Here is a 22,768-nt window from a genome sequence, read left to right on the forward strand (position 1 = left end):
TCTCACCAAATCAGTGTCCAAGTCCTGCTGGTGACTCCTTCAGGATGCCTCTTACATTCGCCCTTCTCTTCAATCCCTACTTGCATGACTCTTAACCATATGTTTCTTTCCATTCGAATCTAGTATACATAACGTCTTTCAAATGTGACAATTAGTGATTGACAGATGTTTTTAAATAAAGAATCCTATTTTGAGAATAAAACAGAATGTGGAGAAGCCTAGCAAACATTTTTGGGAAACCTGGATAGTCTAGAACCTCATCCTTCTTTACCCTGAAGGTTGGGTAAAGATTGTGGCTCTTTACCCAGCCCACAGGCCAAGGGCCCAGGAGAACAGGAGCCACCCCAAAGTGCTTTTCCTACTCACTCCAAATGCATTCCAGTCAAAGAGCATTCATTCATTCAAGTCAAAATTCAGCGTTCTCTTCGTAGTTCCACTGCACAGTCAGAGGTTATCTATGTGAGTGATAAGATAGACTCAGCATCATGAGTCAGCAGACCCGGGTTGCAGTGGAGGGTCTGCTGGGCTGAGAGACCTGGGCCTAGCTTTCTTATCTCCAAAATGAAGGATTAGGACATAATCAACCTTTATGCTTATTCCATATGTAAAATGCTATTATTCTTCTAAGGTCTATAGCTGATTGTGATATTCTTGATTTTATTGCTAAATTATATCATGTAAAACCGAGAATAATCAGAGAGATGCGAATATCATTTGGGTATGACTGGAGTTCCAGTCACCTCGAGGAAATCTGGGATAACTTTAATATTTTGTCATCTATTATAAGGAGAAATCTATATGAATTAAATATATACATATATTTATATATATATGAAAGTAATATATACTTATGACTTTCAACTTATTATAGCTGAAGTTTATTTCTCTTCAAACAGAACATTTGAATGTACCAATGTACATTTATACACTGCAACAATCTCACGGTGACTTTAAAAGACACTGCATTCCATCTTGCTTTGGAAACAAACTGTGTGGTTATTACATGCACAGCCTGAAATGTCTCATCAACAGGTTATTGTTGGTGATGGGGAATTCCAGGCTGGCAGGTGGGAGAGAACAGACTGGGAACTCTTTCATCATGGCCCCCAGGTTGCCATGATGGCTGTGGCTTGAAAGAATTCTTTGTTCTTTGTCCAGGCTTAACAAGCACTTGGGGACTTTTGGTGACAGCTGGTAGGAGATCAGAGCCATGGGATTCTAGCTCTGGACAGCACCTTAGGAGGTGGTTAGGCAGGGAGGTTAGGAGCATGGGCTCTAGCAGAGGACAGTGTGGGTGTGGGTGTGAGCTTGAACCAGTTGTCTTTTCTATGTCTAATAAAAAAGGAATAATAATCCATACCTTACAGGGGTGTTGTAAGGAGTTGATAACAAAGAGCTTAGCATAGTAAGTACTGGACACACTGAAGTCGCTATGAATATCAGACAACACCTCATTTTAAAGAGGAGAAATAGAGGTTCAAAGTCCCAAGTTGGGTCAGTGGCAATTCCAGTGTTGAAAGGGTACCACTGCTGGCTCCTTCTAGCTCCTCCTAGACCTTTGGTATTACCTGCCCTACCACAATAGCTCATCAGATCAGAAATGGGAGAAGATGACAAGGTGATGGCTGAGCAGATACAAGTTCGCTTTCTTTAATCCCTTCCCTAACCACTCCTTTCTAAATGTCCCTTATATCTATGCCTCCCTTTCTATTCTGTTACCACCCTCAGTATTTACAGTCAAGATTTAGTCAAAGGATGTATTATCTTCACTTAGTCATGGCAATTTTTGAATGCTCACAGTTTGATAAACAGAAGGTTAAAAAAATTTTCTTTTGCTTTTTTAAGAAAACAATTATAATTGCATGAAAGGGCATAATACCTTTGACTGCACTGTCTCCTTTGCCTCTATCACAAACATTGATATTACCAAAAGAGTAAGCTGTGTGCTGCACTGGGGCACAAGTGCTACATGCACTTGTATGGGCAGCAGAGTCTGACAAGGTTATCCCTCAGATGAAGCTGATGTCATCTTGCACGGTGTCCAGGATTCCTGCTCTGTGCCTTGCCTATCACTCCTGGGTCAACGTTTACTGATTCCCCTTTGGTTTACTTTTTGGTTATAAACAATAAAAATAAAGTAAATAATCAATAAGTCTTAATAAAAAAGATAATAATTAAAAATACCTCAGGTTGTTTCTAATCCCTAATCTGTTGTACATGTTTTTTGATTTCCACTCCTAAATATAGTAACTGCCTTTTATTGAGTGCTTACTGCGTGTCTGGCACATTAGTTGCCCAGTGTCACCTGATCAGTAAGAAGCATGGCCAGATTTAAACCAACTTAGCCTAAGTCTAAAGCCTGAGTTCCTGGGCTTTCCTCTCATTTGCCTTTGAAAATCCGATGCCCATTCATTATTGAAGCTGTTCCTAATTTTTAAAAATCAGAAACAATCCAGATGTTCATTAATTTGGGATTGGTTAAATAAGTTAGGACAGATCTGTATATTAGGATAATATATACATACATAAAATAAAGATGAAAATTAAAATTCATTGACATGGAAACATGAGAGATAATTGAGTGAAAAAATGTACAAATCAGCACATCCAGCACATTACAAAATCCCACTTTTGTGGACATCCCTGTCTCCCTCCCATATTTACAATAAATCTCTACCCAGAGAAAAAGTCTGGATGGACATCCAATAACATATTTAACAATGTGATTACTCTGTGTTATGAGCTGAATGTTTGTGTCTTCCCGTAATTCATCCCAACCCCCAATGTGATGGTGTGATGGTATTTGGATGGGACCAGTGGGAGGTAATTAGGGTTTGATGAGGTCATGAAGGTGGGGTTGATGGGATAAGTGCTCTTATAAAAAGAGACACCAGGACGTTTTGTCTCTGTCTAAATGTGCACATGAGCACACAGATGGCAGTGCTTTTTGAATGTCCCTCTCCCTCATCTAACCCTAAAGTGTACAAAAGCAAGGGGACTATTGATCCATCTTTATAGCTCCAGTCACTACAACAGTTTTTAACACTCTGTATGAGCTCAACGACCACTTTTCCAATGAAGAAAAAAGAAGAAAAAATAATGTCACACATGCATATGCCTGAGCCACCTCTGCCTATTCTGATGTGGTTGAATTCAGTCCCCAGTAAGGGGAGGAGAAGAGGTGAGAGTTGGGATGTTTCTCTTGCTGTCCAAGGAGAGAAGTAATTATGCTCCCTGAGAAGCCACAGAACGAGGAAACAAGGAACAATTTAATTTAAACTCATGAGATTTCCAACACATCTTCATGTTTAACCTTGGTCATTATCTGCTTCTAGTAAGGGGGCTTCCAGCTTGGCCTCACCCACGACTTCCCTCAGCCACAGGAAGCCCAGCAACAGCCTCAGCATCATTCAAACACAAGAGTTGAAACAGGTGTCTTTTTACTAATTTGTTTTACCATTGATAGAAAATAATAAAACTATTCAAAACACTGACACTCTGTCTAGGTGCTATCACCACACTAACTATTCACAGCAAAATGACATCAAGCAGACTGTTGTCTTCTCTACTTCAAGCCAGTTAGGCCTAATAGTTACCATTGGTATTACCCAACCATACTTAGCACCCTTCACATCTGCACACGTGTATTTTTAAATTCCATGTTATTTATATGCTCTGGGTCTATTATTTGTAACTTAATGAAAGAGACACCTGAAAAATAGGCAGCTTATTTAGAGCTTTACCCTTTACTTCAACCTCACTTATTATCAGAAGCCTAGAGCTCACAGGTAGGCCTTCCCTTACAGGCTTTTACTCCAAAGCCTTAATTATCAAACTGCTAACACACTGTACACCAATGCCTGAGCCCTATTATTTACTCTTGTTGCTACTTCCCTAGCAGCTGCCTATAGTGTTCAAATTATTTTCTTCACCTGTCTAGCACAACCTCATTTTTCAACACTAATTCTAATGAATGAAAATAATCCTCTCCTAATCGATTCTATTAAACACCTTTCAATCAGAAGCATTTTCACTAGATTTTTTACTTCCAACAAGATTACCCCAACAACTATGCCCTACGACCTAAAATGAGCAGCTCTCCCTGTAGCTGTTTCAGGTTTTATTCTAGCACTTGAACTTAACTTTGTAACACAAAACCTAAAATTTAATTCCCCTTTGCACCTGTATAAATTTTCCAACCTCTTCAGGGTTTTTCCGATTATTACTCACTGTCTGTCACCATTCATCAACATTTCAGCAAGCCAAAAAGTTAGCATCATTAATATTACGTTTAATTTTGATAGAAAACTTTATTCCAGAAACTACTTCTTATCTTCAGATAAAAACTTCCACATTGGGACTTCCCTGGTGGTGCAGTGGTTAAGACTCCGTGCTCCCAATGCAGGGGTCTGGATTCGATTCCTGGTCAGGGAATTAGATCCTGTATGCAGGCCGCAGCTAAGAGCTTGCATGCCACAACAAGGAGCTGGCAAGCTTCAACTAAGGAGCCCACCTGCCGTAACTGAGACCTGGCACAACCAAATAAATAAATATTTAAAAAAAAATTTCTACATCAATTTCAAACCAAAAATGTTTAATTTTCCTCTTTTTCCTTATTACACTAATGTTAAACTTACTTATTTTACTTTTTTAAAAATTTATTTATTTATTTATTTATTTATGGCTGTGTTGGGTCTTCGTTTCTGTGCTAGGGCTTTCTCTAGTTGTGGCAAGTGGGGGCCACTCTTAATTGCGGTGCATGGGCCTCTCACTATCGCGGTCTCTCTTGTTGTGGAGTACAGGCTCCAGACACACAGACTCAGTAATTGTGGCTCACGGGCCCAGTTGCTCCGTGGCATGTGGGATCTTCCCAGACCAGGGCTCGAACCCGTGTCCCCTGCATTGGCAGGCAGATTCTCAACCACTGCGCCACCAGGGAAGCCCCATACTTATTTTCTTTTGATGAATAATCTCCATAACAATAAAAATACTAAAAAATAAAGATCAACCACCTACCACCACTAATCATAGCTGTATCTGATACTATAGCTACTCCTATAGCTCCTATAGTATCTTCACTAAAAACCCAGGATCTCTAGTGTCGTAAATTACTCAATCTCCTATGCTATTAAAGTTAAATACCAATGCTATCTCATCATTCTTTACAACTCACAGAACTACTGAAACTTCTATTAGTAAGCCCAAAAGAAACATTCCTAAAACAACAGTAATAGAAACTCAAACCTCAGGGTATTCTTGAGTAACTAAAGCTGTAACTAAACACCCACCAATATTGCCTCCTTCTCTGTGCTTTCTGACAGCTGATAGTTGAAAAGTCAGGAGGCCTTGAGAAAGAAGCGTTTAGGAAGAATACTAACTTTAGAACCATCCACCCATCTATCTATCCACCTGACTATCCATCCATCCATCCATGAATCCATCCATTCTTGCAACAACCTCTCTGTCCATCTTTCCATCTATCCACCCCCATTAACAAATATTTATTGAGAATATACTATGTGCTCTCGCTAGGGATACAGTGGTGAGCAAAACAGACATCAGATAAATCTGGGCTGGTGTCATAACTCAGCCACTTAATACAACTGTGTCACTTTGTGAAGTTACATGTTCTCCTGAGCTTCTGTCTTCATCTGTAAATTTGGGATTCTAACTCTGCTTCACAGTGAAAAAGGTTAGAAGAAACACTGTACTCATACCAAAAACAGTACAGTGGCAAGAGCACAGTAGGTGCTCTTTGGGTTTTGGCAGTTCCATATCTCCCCAAAGACTCCTGCCTCCCATCCAGATGCCACACAGGACAGCACTTCTGCATGATTGCCACCCATGGCAGCAACAAGGTCCTCTAGAGTGACGTGTGTCTGGATACGGAGCTGAGTTCTGATAAGAGTTGGTGGCATGTCTTAATGCTTACCGGTCCCTGAAGAACAGGAGCTCCTTTCCCAGCATTGTCACAGCATCAAAGGCTGAGCTGGAGTCACAGAGGTCGGGGATAGAAGGATTATGAGGGGGGCTGTGGGGCACAGCGGGCTTCCCTGGGAATGTCTTCCGAGGTCCTAGGATTCAAAGCAACTTGGTAAAAATGGTACCAGGAATGTAGAGTCTGTGCACTTCTGCTCCAGGGACCTGCTTTCACTGTATATGACAAGGTAATAAAGAGCATGGCTGTCGATGACAGGCAGACCTGGGTTTGAATCCCGGCTTCATTAGTTGCTGACTTGTGTGATACAGGTGAACCTCTCTAAGCCTCCGTTTCCTCATAGTAAAATGGGGCAATAATGGTACCTACCTCAGAAGGTTTTTGTGAGAATTAAATAATGCCTAAAAAGCACTTAGTGGAGTGCTGGGCATATAATAAAAGTTCCAAAAATGGTAACTATTAATTTCATTACTATGCATAATTTCTTTGATAGCTATGGGTGTTTCAAATTAGGAATCTATTTTGAAAATTGCCTCTGATTTTTTTTCTTTTTGATAATTAAGTACTCTTGTTCTCAATAAGATTATAACTTTCTTGTGTGTTTTCTTATTGTTTTCAAACAACTTCTGGGTGTCCTTCCCTGTGCACAAGCCTTTTCTTAGGCACCCAGAAGAGACTGAGCAAATTCTTGGGGCACTGAAGTACCTTGGAAGTGTTTGCCATTTAAAGTTATCTTCTGGTGGACCCTCTTGGAATGTAGGACCCGCCCTTTGGGAGAGGTGCTGGTGAGTTTTCATCCCCCATTCTGTTCCTGAGGACTGTCTGCCAGCTACAGAAGAGTGAGCTGGGGCTGCCTGAGCCACTGCCCCTCGCAGATCTCTGTGCTTGATGGAGTCTTGTTGTGACCAGAGCTGAGGATCAGGGAAGGAGTGAGGCACAGGGAAGGGTCCACTAAGAGTGAGAGATGGGTGAGATCAGGGTGGAGAAGGGTCAGCAATGGGGCGAAGATCTGAGCTGGGGTGCAGCTTTGGGAAAAGATCAGAAACTGGAAATTGGTCAGATCAGAAGTGTGCTGCCAGGCACTCTACCAAAGATCAGGGTGCTCAGGTGGTCAGGGGTGGCTGATGTGTGTGCTTCTTGGCAATATAAAACCATGTTTCTGCATTTTGTTCACCTGTGTAAAAATGGCCATGTCAAAATATATGCTGCAGCTCCTGGCCGAGTAAGAGTGGCCATCAGATGGTGGTGACTCTCTAGTGCACAAGGACCCATAAAGGGCAGGCATGGATTTGGAGTGGGTTCTTCTTGGTGGCCACAGGAAGTGTTTCACATTGGAGTCCTAGGGCCAAATGTGTTATATGGAGAGATTCACAGTATTTTTTCTTCCTGTCAATCAAGGCCGGAGCAGGACTGCCATATACCCCTCTCTGAAGCGATACAGCTGGCCGAACACGTTTGGGGATGAAATTTGTCTTTTATGCCTCAGGTAAAATCTGACTGCCCATTTCTGTGTGCCCATTTCTGACTGCCCAAATCTGTGTGCCCATCTCTAAGCAGCAGATGGGCTGGCTGGCATGCAGGAAACATGGGCGAGCTGGACTCTACAGACCCTTTTCTAGGCTGAGAGGAAAAGGAGGAACTCCTATAACTAAAGCCTGAATAACCAGGCTCTGAGGCTTAAGGAAAAGTCAGTTTCCTAGATTCTTCAGCTTTTCTCCATCAAACACAAAAAAATGTCAAGGTCTAATGACGTTTCAAGATTTCATCTCATGGATTAACAGATTTTTCTTTCTGTTAAGCAAAATTGGATATAGAGTTCCTAATAATCCTTTATTACCTTTGAAAGAATGTTAACGCTTGAGATCATTTTGAATATTTTGGGATAGTTACTGTCTTCGAGCCTCAGCTTTCTCAACTATCAAATAAGGAAAACATTTCACACCCCACAGGCTGATCCTGAGGATGGTAGGGAGATGACTCATATGAGCATGATTTACAAACTGAAGATTGCCTATATGACTGAATGGTACAGTTATTACCATTATCATTGCTATTTTTAGGAAGATAAGGTCACTTATCTGCAAATGGATAAGCGTGATATATATGAACTATAAAAAATATCCATCCTCTCCCAATGTCTGACTCCTGATCGACACTCAAAATACACACAAATGATTGTATTTTCTATGGCCATCAAGGGACCAATATGCTCCGGAGGAAAGATGTAAAATTTAATTGTACATCTTACAAAAGAAAGCAATACTCATATCTGGTAAATAAGCTCTTCATAAGAGGGCATAGCTGGGGCTGTAGTTTCTAGCTTAATCTTCACTTATGTAGGCAACTTCTGACAAAGTATACTTTCTTTAAGTTGGAGACCAAATGCCTGTCACTTTCAGGGTTTGTGGTCAAAAAAAGCGTAGTGATTGTACCGTACAGTGCCTGGATCCCTTTCACATCATCCTTGGGAAGGTGGAATCCATAGGGATGCTGATACTTATAAGTTGGGTACATCAGTGCTGATGGGTCTGTGGAATGGGCCAGGCCCAGTGCGTGGCCAAATTCATGAGCAGCAACAGTGAATAAATTGAAACCTAGACAATATGAGAGAGAAAAAGACAGCATCAGCACAAGGTTTTATTTTCAACATTTCCTGTCTTCACAGGAGAATTTATGCCCAAATCACAGTTTATTCATTTTCTTTTCATAACTGGGTTATTCAAAGGTTGGTAGGTTGTCCTGGCACTTAACTTTGCTGACTTTAGTCCAGTTCTCCGCATCCTGGCTAGGAAGGGCTTGGGGGTGGGAGAAGATGGAAATGTAAATCAGTTCATTTTGTTCATTGTCAATGGTGCTCAGTAGATTGATAAAGAAGGGCCTTAGATCTAACAGTGGCAATAATACCTAGATTTAGGCCACAGATGCCTTACTAGTTCCCTGCCTACTCCCTTTTATCCACACAAGTTTCACACTGAAGATTTCCACATGACATGCATGATGTTCTAGAACTTTTATACCCATCCCCATCGTACTTCTCAGGAAAGTACTGACTCCCCTCAGGTCATTTCTGAATATAGCCTATTTCCAAGTACAAGTAAGAATCAAAAAATATTATGTAGTTGAAGAAAAATTGAGCTGTGTGTGGAGTAGGGGATTGCTGCTTCTTGAGATTATACACTATGAACCAGAGATCAGAAAAGTCTACAGCACATTTGAGGGTGGATCTTTTTCCCTTACGGTGTTCCCTTTTGGATTTTTGGCTTACTTGTTTTTCCTAGCCAGCCCCCCTAGTTAAAGGGTGGCTTGGGACGTTGAACCTCAAGGTTTCATGATGGAGGCCCAGAAGAAGGTACAATATTTTCCAGGTTATGGTGAATTGTGCATATATACCATTCATTCCCATAGTCCACTTCTCAGCATTGTCGAAATGTGTATCTCCTCCCAGGCCTTCTCCAGGTGCAAATGCATGGGCTAGAGTCCCCCGAGGCCCATCGAATGGATAGGAATCCCCGTGATCTAAACAAGTGGGGAGAAACACCAACAGGATTTAGTCTTTCTAGCAATTTTTGAAGGGTACCTAATATCACAGTGAACAGAAAACTTTTTCAATAGCATTGACACTTCTCATACAAACAGATTTACTTTTCAATATTCATTTTTTTATAAGAAGAAGCTTACATGCCAATGAGTAACCTATCCATTAAAAAAATAAAAGGGTTATTTTGTATTTTAAAGATAGTAAGCATTAAAAATAAAAAATGTTCTTTTGATACTGTATTTGTTGCAATGTCTATTAATTGGCACAAGGCATACTGTAGACTATGACCATGCCACAGATTACAAAAGGAGAAAGAGCGGATGGTCATTCAATCGCAACCTTGTCCACTGACTGGAATGTGAACACGTTGGCAGAGTGCTTTCAATGTATGATTCGGGGTTAGGTGGGGAGGGATAAATTAGGAGTTTGGGATTAAATATACACACTACTATATATAAAATATAACCAACAAGGACCTACTGTATAGCACAGGGAACTATACTCAATATTTTATAATAACCTATAAGGGAAAAGAATCTGAAAAAGAATGTATATATATATATATATACACACACACACATATATATAACTGAATCACTTTGTTGTACAACTAAAACTAACACAACATTGTAAATCAACTATACTTCAATAAAAAATAAAATTAATAAGAAAAACAAAAAAACAAACAAAAATATGATTTGACTAAGACAATTATAGTAAATTGAACAAGTGTGTGCTTTCTGTTTCTAGAGCACAATATAATTTAAGGAAGCATCAAAAAAAGAAAAAGAAAAAGAAAATTTCTCTGTAATTTTGATATACTTTCATGCATAAAACTCATGAAAGCAATAAAGGTGTTTATAAAATTACAACTTTCAAAGCTTAATATGCTTTTGTATTATTATCTACATTTAATTAAAAGTTCATTACAAATATAATAGAAAAGGAGGAAGAATAAAACGAGAGATATTATAGAAACTACATTTCACAGTTTTTCAGGATTTTCGTGAGGATACCTTGTTTTATTAAAAACCAACAAAACAAATTCTGGTGTGCCATTTCCCAGGTTTCAGTGCAATGTTGTTTAATCAGATTACATGCCCTGAAGGCCTGGTTAAATGGCAGCACAGTCCTAGTTAACTCTGTTTTAGGGAACAGAGCACAAGCTTGGAAGATCAAGAGACAGCCAGATGTTAACTCCATCACCTCCAGAGCTGCCCTGAGCCCACTGCCCTGCTAGTTCACTGGGGGGTGGCCTTGGTCCTCTGGGAGAACAGGATCTGCCATGGACCAGGCCACACCCAGGGCCACCTCTCAAGGGGTCACACTCAGGACTTACTTGATCTTCTCTCTCCCAGCTTCTAAGCATGTATTTCCCCAGTGACATCAGATTAAAATTAAGATAAGGACTTGAAATAGAACACTTAGAAATGTTATCTGTGAAGGGGAAGAGGCAGTGATACTCACCTTGACTCTGAAGAAACTGAGAGGGGAAAGGAATTACATGGCCTTTCCATCATCTATTACTAGACATGCTTCTCTGAAAAGGGCTCCACTCCTCGCTGCGGGGAGTTGGGGGATGGAGAAGTGGGCAGGTTGGAGGCAGGCCTGGCATCTCCAAAAGATGGTATGCAAGTGTGGACAAGACGGCAATGCCAGTCACTCTCCTAAACATTGCTGCACGGGAAAGCTGTCAGGGCTCCTGTGAAATTAATCCTCAGTGAGGATTCAAGGTGGGACATCCTTGGCTAATATGGGAGGGGGTATATGGCGATGGGTATCATCATGGGAATAGAATGAGGTCAGATGACCTTCTAGCCAATGGGAAAGTTAAATCTGACAGCATTTGTCCCTGATGGGGCAATACCACTATGAAAGCTGATTATGCTGAGTCCATTCTACAGCTCAGTCTAATGATGACAAGAAATGCTGAGAACTCCTCTGGTTTTATATTCTGACCAGACGAAGATTGTGACTTTGCCATGACCTTGTCCTCTGCCCTTCACAACTGTGTGAAGGAGGATTGTGCTGATCACATGGATTAAATACTGTAGAAGGAAAAGTGTTGAAACATTTCTCCTCTGATTAGTAGACAAAATCTAAGAAGCACCACAGTACCTCCAGTTTCAAAAGATATCATAATATCTGCTTCTCCTGAGTTTATTCTGACAAAGCTCAGAGGGACGGCGCTACTCCAGGCCTGCAGGGCCATCTCCACTGCTTTGTCCACTTCTGCAGAAGTCATGGAAGGTGTGTATTTGGATATTCTGTGAAAACAGAAGGAACATGTTTTGCTTTCAGTAAGTGCTCCTAAGTGAAGAAAGCAAGAATTGCATCAAGGTTGTATTAAAAATAAAAATATTGAACATAAATCTACAACTTAGATTTTTTTCTCCAAAATAATAATTCTTATTTTGCTTTCATATTTGTTAAATTACTGAAACATGTTAAACAGTAAGAAAAATGAAGGGGAGAAATGAAAGAGTTGAGATAATCTGGTGCTGAAACAGTTTGGCTTTCATTGTTATTATATATCACTAACTTTAAAGAATAATACCTTGTGTAACTTTAAGAGTAGCCGGAAGTCCATTTTCCCTAAAGTGGTTTTAACTGAGAAGGGACCTCTTTCCCCAAAAGGTACTGAAAATTTTCAATTGTAAAAAATAAAAACACAGAGTTTTGAGGGTTTTCAAATTCTTGTTCAGAGACCATCAGGATTTCCCCAGGGCCATGGGGGAATGTTTTTTCTTAAAATAATATGTATCTTAAAGGGGAAGTGCTAGCTCCTCACAATGATGCTCACTTGAACTGAAAAAGGCTTGAGTCTTTCATTAAATCCTGGCCTGGCCATGACATTAGAAGGCAGAAAAGTACAGAGCATTTTGGACAAACAGTGGGCAGAGACAGCTGGTGTTTTTCTAGGACATGCCATGCTGGAGGCCAGGGGCTGGGGGCTCTTGGCAGCATGTAAAAGAAGGGCGAGAGAAAGGAACTGCCATCCAGAACCTTGGGCTCAGACGGAATCATGGGTGCAGAGTTAGAAGTGAATTCTGTGAGAGTCAATCTTGAGAGCAGACACCTAGCCAACTTTCTCTTTCTGCAGCTCCTAGTCCAGGCCCTTGCACATAGTAGGCACTTAGCAAACACTTGCTAAGTGGATGAACTAATGAATAAAAGCTAGTGTTTTTTAGGGCCTACTCAGTAGTTCTCAAAGTTTAGGACTTGTGATAACTACTTAGGAAACTTGTTAAACACACATGTATGATCCAGAAATCTGCATTTAACAAGTAGTCTAGGTTATTCTGATGCAGGTGGTGCATTCTCAGCCAGAAACCAACAGTGGTTATCCTGGGGGTCCAAAAGGAAGGGACCATGTCCCACAGAGAGGATGGGAAATAGCTAAACCTCAGTAATGGGAAATAGCTAAACCTCAGTAATGGAGAGAGAAGGATCAAGGAGATCTCTAACTCCAGGGACTGGGGGAGGGAGGTAGAGTGTCTGGGGGGAAACCAGAAGAACCCTTGAAGAGACCATTTAGTGTTTTCAGAATATGCCACGCCCACTGCATGATATGAAACTGTGATTTATCATGGCTCTGTGTAGTTGGTATCTCGAAATTCGCTCACATTATAGACAAGCTATCCATTCCCACAGAGCTGCCTGTGTGTTGGGCTGGAGAAGACAGAGATGGAGAAGGGACGACACCAGAAAGGAAGAGCACATGGACAGAGGTCCTGACCCAGGGTCTGGAGACCGACACAGCAGCAGTGATGACAGCTAATGTTCTGTGAATACACACTACGTGCTGGACCTTGTTCTAGGCACTTTTAAATGTGCCTAGAACACATTTAACGCTCACAGTAACCTTCACAGATTATAGTAACACTCTACGTTTTATGACTGGTCAGGACTTGAGCCCAGTTCTTTAGACTCCAAAGCCTGTGCACACAAGCACTATGCTATATTTTGTCTTTTGCAGTCCTTTGGGCTATGTTAAAAGGAGTTATTCTGAGATCCAGTAGCTATACAGACAGAGTACTAAGATAGTCTCTAGTTCCTTTTTGGGTGGGGCGGGGGAGAAGGAGAGTTGTTTGGGAGCAACTGGATGGGCAGTGTGGAGGGTGCTTTTGGGACTGCCCAAAATATTATCACAAGAATATTATACTTCTTTAAGTCCCAAATTAGCTTGATCTCTCCCCTTGTCTTTGCTGTGCATAATCACTGACTAAAATTCTATGATACAGTTTATTTTAAGAAATGACAGAAAAAACTTCATGAGTTTATATAAAATATTTCTGTCTTGCCCTTAATCATCTCATAATCTTTTGGGTGTTTAATTCTTTATAGGGTGTTTCTTTCCCAAATGCTTTGATTTTTGTGGAATTCTTATGCTGGAGCAGAGGCTAATAATTGTGTTCAGCACCACCTTAATGGACTCTTAGGCTCATAGCAACTGACAAGTGGCCTAGAGGAATCATCTGATCTCTCTTTGGGTTTGAGCCCCCATTTGATCACAGGGAATCACTGGTGTGCTGCTACAGTTTAACAACCAGTTCTATGACCAAAACTCCTCATCTGTAGGGTTTGCTGATTTCCATACTGTAAGTACCCTCACTATGGCTAATTTCAACAACCAACTTGCCATGAGTGAACGTAAAGTTGGGAGGAGATGAGTAGCAGCACATCATTTCCATCATACAGATAAGAGATGTAAATGACCTCGTGAATATAGATAATAGTAAAATGTAGTATAATAATTAGGAAGCACCATGGACGGTCCAATGGAGGAGGGTGGACCAACCTGGGAAGGAGGCCTGTACTGGCCCCACAAATGGATGCAGGCTGAGGGGCTGGAATTCTGGCCTGAAAACCCAGAGTACAGTGAGGGTGTAGATTCTGGTTGGGTGAATGAGTCCTCTTGGATCATGCGGAATCCTTGTTCCGCCTGGGACAGGAGGAATCCAGAGGATGGCCAGGTGGGGGCCAGGCTCAACTGTGGAGGTGGAGGGGGGTAAGGTGGGAGATGGGAGAGCCTGGGGCTAGGGGCTGACTGGCTCCCGCTTTGCCTACAAGTCAGGTTCAGATGTCACTGGCCAGTCCCTGGGTGACTTGGTAGCTCCCTCCATGTGCTGCCACAGTTCTCTGCTTAGACCTGTAGTTTCACACTTCTCACCCGGAGCTGCGACTGTTTGTATGCGTGTCTCCCCCAAAGAAGAGGAAAGGTGATCTACTCACCTTTACATCTCCAATACTGAATGCCTATGGTAGACATTTAATAAATTGTCAATAAATTATTATTGGAATTAATAAAAAACTAATTTATCAGTAGGTGAGTTTATTTACTTCTGATTTAAAAGATTGTTTTAAGAAAACTGGTTGGTACCATCAGGTTATTAATCCTAGACTAGTTTATTTTTCTTTAGAGAAAAATGTGTTGTCTCTGATAAAATTGTAATGCCTAAAACAGCCAGCCATTATGATACTCTTGACATCATATTTTCTAGTGAATTCTCCACTGTCATTTTCTAAAGATTAGACCTAAAAAGTTCTTATGCTCTCTTATGATTGTGATGAGTCATGATTTTTTTTTTTTTTTTTTTTGCGGTACGTGGGCCTCTCACCGCTGTGGCCTCTTCCGCTGCGGAGCAACAGACTCCGGACGCGCAGGCTCAGCGGCCACGGCCCACGGGCGCAGCCGCTCCGCGGCATGCGGGATCCTCCCGGACCGGGGCACGAACCTGCGTCCCCTGCATCGGCAGGCGGACTCTCAACCACTGCGCCACCAGGGAAGCCCGAGTCATGATTTTTATACATCAGAAGGAAGATATTTTTAAATGAAAAGAAAGAAGGAGAGAAAGGCTCTTTCTCTCCGAATTTGGAAAGACTCGATCTCATTACCTGTATGTCAAAGTATTTTTTTTCCATTTGGGTTCACCTGGGAAGAGGCGATAGTTTGCCACATCAGGAACTCCACAGCGAGGCCTCTTGATCACATCCATGGTGGCCCGGTCTAACTTCCCGGTGACTCGGAGGCCGAAGAAAGCCTGCAGCTCCTTAATGTTTTTAACCATGGAATTGCCTCCTCTTGCAATCATCTCACCAATCTGGTGCCCTCCTTTCTTTGTGTAATATTTGTCAAGGTATGCCTGAAATGGAGAGGCAGGCTGACATCCACAGCACAATCTCTGGACAACACTTATGCTCAGGTAAGACAGGGAAGGTATTCTTGATATGCTAAAGATAGTGTGCAGAGCATATTCCCACTTTTGAAAAAATTAGATATATTTGCATAGATGAAGCTTAGACAGATATATGCCAAGTTATTAACAACAATTGTCTTTGGGCAGTGGGATTTTAGATTTTTTTATGTGCGTGCCTTTTATACTTTTTCTACAATGAATAGTTGTTTGAAGAGAAAAAAATAATGGAAGGAGAATAATGTGAACATTTTCCCCATGGACCATTTATTTGTCATTGAGGTCTTTACCAATTTGTAAAACAAAGACTCTCCTATTTTTCTAGTAAGCAGTTATTTGTGTCGTATTTTCATTATACATTATGCAAGATCAGTATGTTCTTAACTCTCTGTGGCTTTATATTGCAGCCTCTCATCTTATACAAAGGCAGCAGGTCAATCTGTTTCCCAGCTGAGACTTTTAATTAATTCAGGTGTGTTCAATACATGGGGTGCAAATTGTTTCCAAGGGGCATGTTTCCTAGGACTGGCTCTTTGCCCCTTGAAGCAAATGAAATTAGCCATAAATTATAAGGCTTTTACTTGCGCTTAAAGGCTTAAAACCCTAATGTACCACTCAAAACACTCTGTATGACTTCTTGGGTGAAGTGAGTGAGACAGGGTCGTGAAAATGCAGGGTCAGAGCCTGCTGTTGGCCCAGGAATTTCACCCACCCAACTTATTTCAGGAAAACAAAAAGCAGCTAAATCTTTATATCTATATTTTATTAAATATAAAATTTTATATTTGTATATTATTATAAGGTACTTATTTGTTGTATATAAATAATATTATTTATATATTTTTGAAAAATACTTAATGGCATGGAGTAATGAAGTCAATATAATGGCAATATACTGAGAAAGGTAGAAGTAAAATATTTATACATAATTTCATAAAATCGTATAATGTAAATAGATTATATTCATGTTTATTATATCTGTATATTAATATAATAATGTTAGCATCTATATTAACACTTAAAATTAAGACATTAATCAAGACATTGATAATTAACATAGATATAATTTATAATAAACATAAGTAACATAAATAATGGAAGGAAATAAGTCTGAATATTAATCTTGTTTATCTCTGGGTTTTAAAATTATGGGTGACAATTTATTCTTTATCCTTTCCTATATCCCAAAGTTTTCTGCTATGAACATGAACTGTAATTGTTAAGGAAAAAAAGAAAAGGAGTAAGACTCGCTCACTTGTTTGGACAAGGTGTTCTGTGTCCTTACTGTGGGGTCAACCAATCCTTACTCCTTGCCCTGTTTATGAGAGGAGCTCACTTCCCTGGTGGTCGTTCTTTGTAAAAATCTTACTGAGATGAGAACCCAAGAGGAGGAAAAGGGCGATGGAGCCCTGAAACAAAGCCCTGCTCTTTGTTTCAGGGCAGGTGCCCTGAAACAAAGGTGTAACTATTTGCTTTCATTTCCATGTCTGGTTAGGCCATTTTAAATCAACATTTTATGTTCCTGATCTTTTTGGCAGGATGACGTTGATTCTCTGAGCCATTCTGTTTGCTCAAGCTGATGCTGTGATAACACGATGCTCATGGTAAGTCTGAATTACTCTCTTCAGAGGTGAGCTCTGTGTGGAAAGCCAGATGCTCCATATTTTCTGAGGCCGTTTTGATTTCAAATATTTTATTCCCTTGTTAGGTTATGTGTTACACTTACACTCTAAATTCTAATTTTGGTTTTATGAAATATGGTCATATGAGAAGATGCTTCTGATATATTAAGTGAAAAGAGGTTTACAACTATTATTATAGTACAAGCCACCTTTGTAAACAGAAGTCTGTGCATATTAATATACACAGATATATAGTCCTAAACTAGGACTAGGATGAGGAAGTGGGTGGGGGTTTGCCAAATACTCAATGATCAAGAAAAATAATGTTTAATGAAATATTTTTGGAAAAAATAAAAATTAATGCATAAAATCTATGATGGACAAAATATCAACATTTTAAATAAAGACAGGGTCCAAGCTTGTGTCACTCCTTCATGTTAGTCCCAGCACTGAGTCATAGAAAAGATTTTGAAAAATGTAGACTAAGGGATTAACAGGGGTTATATTTTAGTGATGGAATTGAGAATCATTCATTTTTAGTTGTATATGTTTTATATATATATTTTTCAAAATATGCTTAAGATGCTAGACCTGCAACTCAAAAGGTTTAAGGCAAGTCATAGTAAATAGGATTAAAACTATCTTTAATGAAGTAATGATAAAATCAAAAACTATTTCTACTTAAAGAGACCACAAGGATTGGTTACTGCAGTGACACAGGTGAGTTGCTCCCTACTGGGTGCTCCCACGGAATGTGGCTCTTAGACTAGTGAACACCTGCCACCTTGTACCATAGTCTACCAGCTTCTCATCACTCTCACCTCTGGTTTCTCAGGCTGGGGATCGTGATGCCTTCACAGATATGGCCCTGGCCTGACCCAGTTCTAGGTGCAGAGTAGATGTTCAGTTACCATTTGAGCTATTTTTCTTTAGGTAAAATATAGAAAATATGCTTCTTTGAAGAATTATCAAGCTCTCTGAAGTACAGAGAGCCCAAATTATTCTGTACACTTTCTTGCCAAAGTTATTGATGAGGTTTTAACATACTTTTCAGAGTCAAAATGTTCAGTTAGGCACAAAGATGCCCACTTAGAACTGTGTTTGTGTTCTATTCTAACACTTGTGTGCTGTTGGCTCAACACCTAATTGTGGGCCTGGGTCAAAGATTTCAGGACTCACCAGAATTGTCCTACGTGCCTCACCACCCTCCGTACTCCCCCACTGTTGAAACCACAGGAGTCTAGGGTTGGCAATATGGTGGTCCCCTCTCCGTGTCTCCAACAATATTTGACAGATAAGAATAGCAGAGGCCTCGAGGGCAGTCCCAGAAGCTAGTGGCCCAGGTCCCCCTCCCAACTCTTCTTTCAGTGCACTTTCCTAGTGTCCTTCCTGAGAGTGAAGAGCTTAAAGTTCAGATTTAAGTGTGCTTCAGGACAAGGTGAAGTTCAAGATATGGTTCTTCAATATTTCTTTCTGTTTTGGCTAAGCCACAGGAATGGAACTGTGGGAACTTTTTGTTGTGTGACAAATCCTAGGTTCTAAAAATCTTGGGCAATTCCTTTTGGTGTCAGGTTTCTCGTCTATAACATGGGGCTGGTGTCTATCCTACCCATACCAGTATGAGGATCCAGTGAGATCCTTAGTGTGAAAATACTTTGAAATGTATCAAAAGACTTTAAAATGTATATACCTTTTTACTCATTAATTACACTTCTGGAAATCTATCCTGAAAAAAATAATCCTTTAGGTTAGGCTGATGTACAAAAATGTTCATAGAAATATTATTCATATGGAAATATTCCATGTATCCAACAAAGGAAATGGCTAAATAAATTATAACTCACTTATATTCTGAAATATTTGTAACTTTATAACATGATCTTTATGAACATAGTATAAAATCAAAATTTTATTGTGTTATAATAATAAGAAAGGTAGGAACCAAATTTTGAGCATAATGACAATTAAAAAATATCTATGCACAGAAAGTAAAATGGTAGTAAAAGTACCTGAATTTAACAGTTTGTATTTGGAAGGTTTTTTGTTTATTTTCTTTAATTATAAGCTCATAATAATGTGATTATAAAAGCTTATATTATTTTAAGAACAATTTAACAGCCTGTATTAAATGTTGTATTGATATTATTATTTTAAAAAAAACCAAACAAAAAGTAGAATAAAACTCTGGATTATGAGACTAAGTATGTCATCATTTTTCCAGGCCTTTATGATAATTAGCCAATCAGAATTTAAAAGATACAAGTGGGCATTAAATCAACTAAAAACCTGTTCATCTTTTCAAGCATAGATTATCGTGTTCATGGGTTTAGGAAGAAGCGAATAGTATTTGGAAACGTTTCCTGCCTCGAGTTTCCAGGCACAGGAAACCATTTGTTATCTCTTAGTGAGCGATCTAGAAAGAAGAGAACAGTGTAGAAGGGGCTTAACCTGACCTGGACCCCCAGGCCCCAGGTGTATGCTGGTCTGGCCTGACTCTGGGACTCAGCCAGTATCTTCTTGCCATGCTAGCCCGATGCTCCAATCCAAGCTCTTTCAGTCCCCGGCTGCTGCACTCGCTCTTTTCTCTGCCTGGACTGCTCTGTCTCCAGATCTTCACACGACTGTGAAGTTCAGGTTCACGTAGCTCTTTATCTCAAATATCACTTCCTCAGAGAATCCTTCCTGGACTACTCAAGTGAAAATGCCCCCCAGGGTCCCAGTAACTCACTATCATCCTAATTTATTTTTTAATATCACTTGGTGACTTATTGACTGACTTGTTTGTCTCCTCCCAGCATCTTCCCACTCCTCCATCATCCCCATGCCAGCGCCATAAGAACAGGGACTTGACTTGTTTTGTTCACTGATGTTTGTCCAGTGCTTAGAACAGGTCCTGGCACATAGCATACAGTAAACTTTCAATAAATAATTGCTGAATGAATGAACTTAAGCTATTTTAATGAAATAAGCCTATTTTCATGTCATTTCATTTGTTGTATTGTAAGGCTGCCTAAGTTGTTAAATATTTCTATAAACTATAAGATGGGACAGTAATTCTTTCTAGGCACTGGGATCCACTTGAGAGGTTTGCCCTGATCATTCCAGCTTGCTGCCATGGCCTCAGCATGACCCTCCTTCTGGAGGTCCCAAAGCCTCTAGTTTCTGAATCAGGGTGGCATGAGGCTAGGTGATGGAAGATTACATTTGGGGAGAAGGGATTCAAAGCTTGGTGCCACCAGCAAAATACAATTTGAAATAGACCCCCAGTATTGTGAGATATGTTATTTGGAATTTAGTTCGTCTGAAAGTGGGCTCAAGTCAAAGGAGGTTCAATTCAACAGGTCTGTGCTCGGCATCCACTGTGCTGTTTACATGCAGGGCTGATGTTCAAAATGTTTAACGACTGGTGTGGCAGGGGGATGGACCAATTAGAATGGAAGAGTGGTGTAAACAGTCAGTAGGGACACGCCGGTGTGTACAGGTGACAATCAGCTCTGCAATGTGTACCCAGTTGTAGCCTGGCAGGTAGGAAAGCAACCCTGAGGCAGGGTTGGCAATCACAGATGCGCTATCATTTTGACAGACACTTGAAACAAAGGCCCTGGTGCAAAAACATCTCACTTACACATCTTTCATGAATGTTGGAAATTCCTTCATTGAAGACTTTTTCTTAAGGTAAAGTTCGCCACTTCTCTTTAAATGTTAAAAACAAAACACTTGGAAACAAATATACATTGAATCACTTTGAGTCACACTTAGTCTTTGAAGAAATTCTGATATGTATTATTTTATCAGATCCTCTCCGACAGTCAGGAGAGATTTTAAAGGAGGGGAAGGTACAGAAATTGTAAGTAAATAAGGTACTTGGTGAATATGCTTTAGAGAGGAGAGACCCTCACATGAGAAGCAGGTAGCCACCCAGCAAAAACTTGGTTCACTTCAATTTTTTTTTTTTTTTTTTTTTTTGTGGTACATGGGCCTACTCACTGTTGTGGCCTCTCCTGTTGCGGACGCGCAGGCTCAGTGGCCATGGCTCACGGGCCTAGCCGCTCCGCGGCATGTGGGATCTTCCTGGACTGGGGCACGAACCCGTGTCCCCTGCATCGGCAGGCGGACTCCCAACCACTGCGCCACCAGGGAAGCCCGGTTTACTTCAAATTTTGATCAAGTTTGCCCTGAGTACAAGAGCCATTTTTCTAAAAAGTGAACACAGGAAATCTTTCTGTTGCGACTGTTAGGAATCTTAGCACTAAGTTTCCGACCCACCTCTACTGTGCAAATCTTACACTTTGATTTTTATTTTTCTGCCCTTATTTTTCCTCCTACGTTGCTCCTCAAATACTTCTTTTGTCTTTTTTTGTAATGCATGTATTTTTGCTAGCCGCCTCAAATTCTGTGTGCAGCAAGATACCCGAATATACATTCATTCATTTATTTATGCAATCATGCAACACAGGCACTCAGTGTGTACCAGACACCAGCCTTAGCTGTACAGGGGATCATATCCATTAGACTTTAGTGGACTTAGAAGATGATTTCAAAGCCATAACAGATTTTCCTTATTTTCTCATTATCCCCTTTAGGTTTTCTGGGGCAGGAGGGGGAAGAGGGAATTGTGCAAAGATTCACAAACCTGTGCGAGGTGGTAGCTGTTCCTTGAGGTCCTGGGGGTGGCTGCAAATAGGGAGGGGGCTGCAGTGGAAAACTTCAGAGCCGTGACGAGGAGGACAGCAAGGCCAGATGCAGGGAGCACCTTCATCTCCTCCTGGTGGCTTGGTAATTATAGCAGCCTGGGGGATGGCAGACAGTGCACGTTTGCACTTCGACCTTGAGCTGCTTTTATAGAGTCAAACAGGTCTGGGCCCTCAGAGCAAGGATGATTCATGTCTCAAAAGGTAATTATACAGCTCCTTTCTCCGCTGATGATGGGGTAACACAGCAGTACACAGGAGTCAGGGAACCTTCACTCTTTGCAATTTACCAAGTGGCAAAACGAGAAAAACAGTCACTTTTAATGCAGTTTTCAGCTACTTACATGAATTGGAGTAAACGTGATTAATTTGAACCCACATCAACTGAAACATTTGATGAGTCTCAGTTTGGGGCTTTTCCATTCTGCTGGCAGAGAAGGTAAATGAGTAGAATATACTTTAACTTGACTTCTACCTCTGGGCTCCCCACACATCTACCCCATTCACCTTCTTCTGTATCCACTTGGACATTTCTCAGAAACAAATGCTGTTTATAATGATGGTTCTGGGACACGTAAGATCCTGAATCATCAAGGAAGCATTTACATTATACCATGCTGACTTAGGGTGGAAGGTGCACTGGTAATTGTTAGAAAGCTTTTGAATAAGTTAACATAAGAGAGATGTTCTTCATTAACCGAAACCGTCAATTCCCCATTCTCTGTGCACTCTGGTTAACTGGAGTCATACTCTTGTTCCTGGCTCTGATTTGGATGGATCCT

General features: G+C 40.6%; 1 protein-coding gene across 1 annotated transcript in view; it reads right to left on the minus strand.

The window, feature by feature from the left end:
- MMP20 (matrix metallopeptidase 20) overlaps positions 1-22,060 on the minus strand; it is a 50,964-nt gene extending 28,904 nt beyond the window's left edge. The window contains exons 1-6 of the mRNA XM_004282198.3: positions 21,929-22,060; positions 15,375-15,622; positions 11,595-11,743; positions 9,329-9,454; positions 8,371-8,532; positions 5,933-6,074 (exon numbers count right to left, since the gene is read on the minus strand). Coding sequence (XP_004282246.1) covers positions 5,933-6,074; positions 8,371-8,532; positions 9,329-9,454; positions 11,595-11,743; positions 15,375-15,622; positions 21,929-22,054 — 953 coding nt within the window. The 5' untranslated portion in view covers positions 22,055-22,060. The remainder of the gene's footprint in view (positions 1-5,932; positions 6,075-8,370; positions 8,533-9,328; positions 9,455-11,594; positions 11,744-15,374; positions 15,623-21,928) is intronic.
- Positions 22,061-22,768: the final 708 nt, after the last annotated feature.

The sequence above is a fragment of the Orcinus orca genome, chromosome 8 (genome assembly GCF_937001465.1).
Source record: "Orcinus orca chromosome 8, mOrcOrc1.1, whole genome shotgun sequence".
NCBI classification, from domain to species: domain Eukaryota; kingdom Metazoa; phylum Chordata; class Mammalia; order Artiodactyla; family Delphinidae; genus Orcinus; species Orcinus orca.